The sequence below is a fragment of the Solanum verrucosum genome, unplaced genomic scaffold (assembly GCF_900185275.1).
Source record: "Solanum verrucosum unplaced genomic scaffold, falcon-dt-bn FXZP01000131.1, whole genome shotgun sequence".
Lineage (NCBI taxonomy): Eukaryota > Viridiplantae > Streptophyta > Magnoliopsida > Solanales > Solanaceae > Solanum > Solanum verrucosum.
In genome coordinates, this window is record NW_026020352.1 from 1,270,914 (window position 1) to 1,278,969 (window position 8,056).

The 8,056-nt window shown below is 34.3% G+C and overlaps 1 protein-coding gene across 1 annotated transcript; it reads left to right on the forward strand.

Annotated features, from left to right (window-relative positions):
- The first annotated feature begins 1,342 nt into the window (after positions 1-1,342).
- LOC125837568 (probable inositol transporter 2) lies at positions 1,343-4,865 on the forward strand. The gene is given in 6 exon segments (XM_049516663.1): positions 1,343-1,447; positions 2,278-2,551; positions 2,554-2,612; positions 3,019-3,126; positions 3,242-3,844; positions 4,163-4,865. Coding segments are annotated over 6 exon segments (1,575 nt in total). The 3' UTR covers positions 4,589-4,865.
- The last annotated feature ends 3,191 nt before the right edge of the window (positions 4,866-8,056 follow it).

Here is an 8,056-nt window from a genome sequence, read left to right on the forward strand (position 1 = left end):
CTTTGTCCTCCTTGATTGAATCCTTGGATCATCAAGTGACTATCAGTAAGATCTGTTGTTGATATTCCAAGTTCTTTCATTGTGCAAATTGGAAGGATGTTGATTCCAGATCCTCCATCGACAAGGATTCTATTCACCCTTTTCTCACGTGCAAAACCAACCATGAATAAAGGGCGATTATGAAATGTGTCACCAAACAGAAGATCATCGTCAGAGAATGTGATTTTGGCCATACATGCATTTTCGACTCCAGGAGATGACTGTGGAGCACCTTTTGGTGATGGACATGATGGATTTTCAACTTCAGGAGACAGCTTTGGAGCATCTTTTGGTGATGGACATGATGGAGTTTCATCTTTTGCTTCCTTTTCATCGACATTACAACATAGAGCTTTTGTGCCATCGCATGTGAACTTGGTGTAACACCAATTTGGCAAATATTCTCCTAATTTAACGGGTCTCCGCAGCTCTTGGTAGTGGTGCACCTTTATTTCCTTCTTCTTTGAATGCACGATCAAAGTTTTGGTTTTGGGTCTCCTTACCATCTTTTCCCTGACGTGTTGCTTTGTTGACTCCTTATACGAACTCACTTTTCTGTGTCTACGGCGAGTCACAAGAGTCCAGCCCTAATAATCAAAATCATCTACTAGGTCTTCATCTTGTCTTGTTGATCCCTCTCCTACAGAGGCCACATCACTTAGTATAGGAAGAGATAACAAATTATTTACTTCAATGGGCTCGAAGTCTCCAAACTTAATCATTCTTGTCTGATTGGTGTTTGGAATGTCTTGCTCCATATTTCCTTCAACAAAATTGCAGATCATGACCGGATTGGGTAAGTCAGAAGTGACACTGACTTGGTTTGAACTCAATTTCTCATCTTCAAGTTAGCTTAACAATTCGAGCATCTTCATCTTGAACATACTTGGTCAAACCTTCAATAGCTCTTGTCAAGATCACAAGTTGTTCTTCTATGGATGAAGCGTTAGTCACCATTGCGTGCATTACCATAGTAGGTGGCGGAGAGTAGCGTTGATTTTCCTTAACATGAGATGAAAACGTGTTACGCGGGGTAGATCCCGTGCTTAAAACATCATTGTCAGCCGAAGCGAAGGACTTCTCGTATGTAGATGGGCTCAATTGGGCAAGAATCCTCTCGACCATTTCAACAATGTTTTCCTTTGCAGCTTTTGTAGGAGACTTCACATGTTTTGGAGACAAACCAAAGACAGTAGCAGATTCTGACGGCACTCGTGAGGCTTTTTGTCCCAACAATTTGGCTTGGTTCCTTGTGATAGGTCCCATGCTTCCCGCAGTAACATCGATGATGTTTTCAACATCGATGCAGAACTTGGATCCATCAGTTTTTGCAGATACGGATTTCGATGTCGATGCAGATGGAGATTTTGATCCAGATGCGGATACGGATGTAGATCCAGATTTGGATGTAGATGTGTATTTCGAGTTGATCTTCTTGAAAGTCATCTCAGTGTTTTTGAACTTTGGTTGTCTTGAAGAGAAGAGATGAGAGGTAAAGATTGTACCACTGGGGATGCCAATTTGTAAGCGTCTAAAGTTTCAATCCTGAAATACAATAAACAGGAAAAGAAAAATAGCAAGCAAACAATAATATTTGTATTTGAATTAATGCGAAGGTTGTAAATCTTTATAAAATCTCTTAAAAAGATATGTAATCCCCTGATTCTTCTCTCCACAGATGTTCTTGATTTGGCGGAATACTTGCGGCTCAATACTTGGAGCGAAGACTTCTTTGTATGCGGAAGACTTGCAGATCACCAATGAAGAGCAACTATGTATTTCTGTGTGTATGTATGTGTGTATATCCTTTGGTCTTATGAAGACCTCTTTATATAGGCTTAAGCTAGGGCTTTAGGGGTATTTTAGTCCAAGCAATTTTGACCCCTGGGCTTGAAGGATATGAGTTGGGCTCATCTTGTCAATTTAATAGACTGGCCCAAATGTTATTTGGACTTGATTTAAGTCATATAATTCTGACATAAATATTGATCCGACTTTATTAACCAATAATTTGACTTGGTCAACGTATCGTGAATTTAAGATTTAATCCAAATTTAGTATGGATTTATCAATAAAACTTCACTGTCTACACCAGTCTCAATCACCACATTATGCACACAGGTTTTAGTCAATATCTTGAATACATATTAGTTTGATGCACACAAAAAATCATCAGAAGCATCTCTAAACACAACAACACGTGTTATGTATTTATTAACTTGCTAATGGCTTGTATAGGAATCTATAGTGAGCATGGCAGTTGCTGGAGCAATCATAGGTGCAGCAATTGGTGGTTGGCTTAATGACAAATTTGGGAGGAAAAGTGCTATACTCATTGCTGATTTCCTCTTCTTTGTTGGAGCTGTGATTATGGCATCAGCAATGAATTCAGCACTTCTCATAGTTGGTAGAGTCTTTGTTGGACTTGGTGTTGGTATGGCATCAATGACTGCTCCTTTATACATATCAGAGGCTTCTCCTGCTAAAATTAGAGGTGCCCTTGTTAGTACCAATGATTTCTCATCACTGGAGGACAATTCTTGTCCTATCTTATTAACCTTGCTTTCACCAAGGTATGTATACTTGTTCCAACTGAGAACCAGCGTGGAGCCAAGTAGGGCCGAGGGGGTTCAGTTCATCTCCTTCACAAGAAATTACATTATACTGTTTATACATGACTAAAATTGTTCTTTATGTATATATAGTAGATGTTAAACCTTCTATGACTTCTTCGTGTGTTTACTTCTTTCATATTTTGAACACCCTTTAGTGGCCAGGAACACAATCTGGTGCGAAGAGGGGTGTTCTGTTTTGCTGTTCGGTCTACAAAAGTCATAACTCTGGAACAACATATTGTATAAGTTACTTTAAACATTTCTAAGAAACTTATTAGTAACTGTTTCTGGTGCGTATAGGGAAGACAATTTAAGGTGTAGAACATGCATGCGATGTTAATTGAATCTTGTTTTTTTATTGTAGGCACCAGGCACCTGGAGATGGATACTTGGAGTAGCAGGATTGCCAGCCCTCCTTCAGTTCATATTAATGCTTCTTCTTCCTGAATCGCCTCGTTGGCTTTATCGCAAGGTCAATACAATTGTTGTAGCAGATCATCCACTTTATTTTCCAAGATATACTAGTTAAATTCGATTAGTATTTAACTAGTATTCCACTAATCACTATGTTTTCTTGATAAAAACAGGGGAGGCAAGAGGAAGCTAAGACAATACTAAGGAAGATATATCCAGCTGAGCAAGTTGAGGTCGAAATTCAAGCTCTTAAAGAATTAGTAGACAAAGAAATTGAAGAAAACAAAGTATCTGAAAACATCAACCTCTTCAAACTATACAAGACGAAAACAGTTTGTCGTGGACTAATAGCTGGAGTTGGTCTCCAAATCTTCCAACAATTTGTAGGCATAAACACTGTCATGTATTACAGTCCTACTATCATTCAGCTGGCTGGAATTGCCTCGAATCGGACAACTCTCCTTCTATCACTTGTTACAGCGGGGCTAAACGCTTTTGGCTCGATTGTGAGCATATATTTTATAGACAGGACTGGAAGGAAGAAGCTTCTTATAATAAGCTTGTGTGGTGTTGTGATTTCTCTGGGGTTTCTATCAGCAGTGTTCTATGAGGCTACTTCAACTTCACCAGCAGTTAGTATGGCGGAGACATCTCACTTTGCAGCAAATTTCACTTGTCCTGCTTACCATGATGCTGCTTCTGCTAGTTCTTGGGATTGTACTAGGTGTCTTAAAGCTTCTCCTAGTTGTGGCTTCTGTGCTTCACCTCAAAATAAGGTAATAATGACCCCTAATATGCTACTTCCTCCGCCCAGTTTTACTTTGTCCACTGTACTAAAAATATACACTTTTATTTGTCCAGTTTGGAAAATCAAGAAATAATTAATCTTTTTATACCTGTTTTATCATTATAATTAAGTACTATTCATTTTCGAACACAAGGAACATAAAGGGTGATATAATAAGCTTATCAATTTATTAATTACTTTTTAAGGAGCGTGTCAAGTGAAACATGAATATTTTCTATGCAAAAAATCTTGATATTCAATACAGTGTAAACTTAACACAAGTTTGTTTAATTTTTTCTTTTTGTAGTTGCTGCCTGGGGCATGTCTCATGTCTAATGATACTATTAAGGATGCTTGTCATGATCAAGATAGTTTATGGTACACAAGAGGATGCCCTAGTAGATATGGATGGCTAGCCCTACTCGGGCAAGCGTTATACATCCTTTTCTTCTCTCCGGGAATGGGTACCGTTCCATAGATTGTTAACTCAGAGATATACCCTTTAAGATTACGAGGGGTTTGTGGAGGAATAGCTGCAACAGCAAACTGGATTTCAAACCTTGTTGTAGCACAATCCTTTTTGCCATTGACACATGCCATTGGAACATCATGGACCTTCCTTGTATTTGGAGTCATCTCTGTTGTAGCCCTGTTTTTTGTCCTGATTTGTGTTCCAGAAACTAAGGGGCTTCCAATTGAGGAAATTGAGAAGATTTTGGAGAGAAGAGGTTAACATATGATGTTTTGGAAGAAACGGGCTAATGATAAGAATGGTGGAGAAAATGATACCAATAAAGAAGGGGAAGGAGATGTATGAAGATTGCAGATATGTTAAAACAAACATAGATAGCTTTGATTTGAATTGGGAATCCTTTAATTAGTTTACAGTGTTTGATAGGATTTCCAAATCATTGAAGATAAATAATTAATATGGTATAGATTATTAGATTAAGTTGGATCATTGATAAGAACTTTCTTCAAGGAAACTTAAAGAGTAACTTCTTCCTCAATCTTCCCTTCTCTTTATTCATAGTTTTTGGTTTTGTCATGCTCATTCCCAAATTTGGACTTCAAAACATGCAACATAGAAAGGATTCTTATAAGTAGGGGTGTACAAAATCGAACCGAAAACCGAACCAACCGCAAACCAAAAAAAAAACCCTACATTATATAGATAATTTTAAAATTTTATTTTATACATAAAAATATTTACTTTGATATAATTTTTAAATATTTCTTATATTTTTCCATAGTTTTTATCTTTTAATATATTATTTCAAGTTTGAAACTTAAAATTATGAATGTTCCAATAAAGATTATAGTCCATAGATGTTGATATTTATAATAAAGCTTAAATCAAAATCAAATTAATACTAATGCAAAAAGAAAATCAATTTAACACTAAGAATGACAATAATATTGAATATTTGTTCTTTAGTTTTACATTGGTTTAGACAATTAAATACATAATCTAATTTTAATTTCCTTTAATATTTAATCATGTAACTAATACTTATTAAACTTATTTTAGCATGATTTAGTACATTTAAATTATGATCATTTTCATTATGACTTATTAATTTACAATATTTTTTTACGCGATTTCATTATTATTATTTTGTTGGATATTTAGTGTCATTAATCATAGAGCAACTTTTACGTATAGCAAATATAAAAATCAAATTTGTATGCTATAACTATAGTTTGTATAATTGCGCTCCATAACAAGTTTTATATTTGCTATGGTGCATCAGATTGTATAACTCGCTGGCTCCTCTTCAGATTTGTATAATTTCGCTGGCAGACCATTTGTATAAATCGTTGTCAGTCTCTCGTTTGTATAAATTGCTGACAGCCTCTCAATTCAATTTTATGTGTTTGTATATTTGCATAAAATTTGAATTTGTATACAATTGAATCGAAATAAAACGTTTGTATATCAAATCTCTCTCTCTCGCTTTATACAAATATAAATTATACATTATATTTTGTATAATCTGTGCTTGTATAAAGCGAGAAAGAGAGAAAGGCAAAAGAGAACTGGGCAGGGGGATATTTGTATTGTATAATTATAAGTGTATATGACGAAGATATATGTATTTGCATGAGTATATACAATTTTCTCTCGCTTTATACAAACAGAAACACAATTTATACATTTCTGTTTGTATAAAGAGAGAGAGGCGAGGGAGAGACTGGCGAGCGAGATCTGGGAGAGAGGAGAGAGGGGAACTAAAATATATGTACATATACAATTTTCTCTGGCTTTATACAAACACAAACACATTTTATACATTTGCGTTTGTATAAAAGCGAGAGAGGCGATGGAGAGACTGTCGAGAGTGGCGAGCGAGATTCACCAGGGAGAGAGGCAAAATAACAACAGTTTGCTACGGGGTACAATTAAATCAAATTGTGGTTATGACAATTAATTTGAATTAATAGTTTGCTATTAAATACAATTTTCCCTTAATCATATCATATTTTTGTGTTATTTTCTTAAGGAACACCTTAGATAGTTGTATTTTGGTAAGACTAAAGAAATATTTGAAGTAAAAATACATTATATGTTTGTATGAATATTTAATGGAAAAATCCAAAAATCTGAAAAATCAAAAAAATTTGAAAAAACCCGAGGTTGAAAAACTTGAGTTTTATTGGTTTGGTTTGGTTTATAAATTTAAAAATCCGACACAAATATTTTGGTTTGATATTTGAAAAATTTGAACTAACCCGATCATGTACACCCCTACTTGTAAGTAATTAATAGGTCTGATAGTAGCATAGAGTTACTAAGGGATTAATTATGAGTAAATTTACATCTACTTGCTCTTTTAGAATTCTTATACATTTCTATCCTTTCCACTATTTCACGAGTGATTTCTTTACTATATCTGCATGTTGTATGTTACTCCTTTACATTGTTTCCAGTTTCTTGCTTTCCAAATGTGATAGACCATAGCTCCCCACAAACCATAGTGCTGCCACCACTTCCTTCTTGAATCTCTTCCAATGTTTTTTCTTAATCAGTTCCAAAATGCTATTCTGCTTCCTGCAGCAGTAGCGGAGCCAAACATTTTATAAAGAGTGTGCAAAATTTTAAAAAATAACTAACAAAAAATTTAGTGAGTGGATTTACATTCATCTTGCTCAACCTAGTGATTTTACCATAAACAACATAAATAATTTGTTTTTCATCAAATACAATTTGTTTTTTATCTTCAATTTGAGATCTGAATTATATATATATATAAAAAAATCTTCAATTTGAGTTGCGTTTAGTTATAAAAATGCATGGTAAATTTTATAAATTGAGATAATAGTTTTAAAATGAATGAGTCGAGATTTGTACTGAACATGTATTGCATACTCAAGAAAAAATAACATTAATTTATCGATTTTTACTTGAATCCAAAGTAATTTTCAATCTTTGATTTTTTTACTTAATTTTAATTGATGTTAAGTTTCTCATGTTTCGATAAAGAATCATGAAAGAGATTTACATATAATTTTAAAAAAACGTCAATTCAAACCTCCCAACTAATTAGGAGAGAATGGAAAATACAATGATATATATATCATTCTGTCATAATTTAGGTTACATACTTTAGTTTTTAATTTATCACAAAATAAATGTTATCTGTAATTTAAAAAAATTTACTTAGCTATTTAAAATAATTAAATTGTGCCATAGAGAGACAAGTAAAAAAATTAAAAAGAAAGTTACTAAAGGACCCACAAAAAACAGGTAGAAGAATTAAAAAGAAAGTTACCGAAGGACCCACAAAGAAAAATCTTTGAAATTGATTTTAAAATGACGTTAAAAAACTTAAAGGAACAAAGAATCGAACCTTTGACCTCCGGCCTTGTGCAAACCTAAGTATATATTGACAATTTCATAAACTTGACCTATACGTATGGTATAATTTTTCGACGAAGGGTGTTCACTTGCACACCCTTCATTGGTTCTAGCTCCGCCCCTGGCAGGCAGGTTGATATTTGACCAGCTTTGGAGTGCATCTCTCACCTTTGTAACATATTCAGTGTACAAACAAGTGTTTATTTGTTTTCATCACTGTATCTTGACAAGCAACATGTAAGGTGTGTTTGGTACGAAGGAAAATGTTTTTCTAGAAAATGTTTTTCCTGGAAAACAAGTTGATTTTTGACTTATTTTCTTATTTTTGGTTAGTGAGTAGAA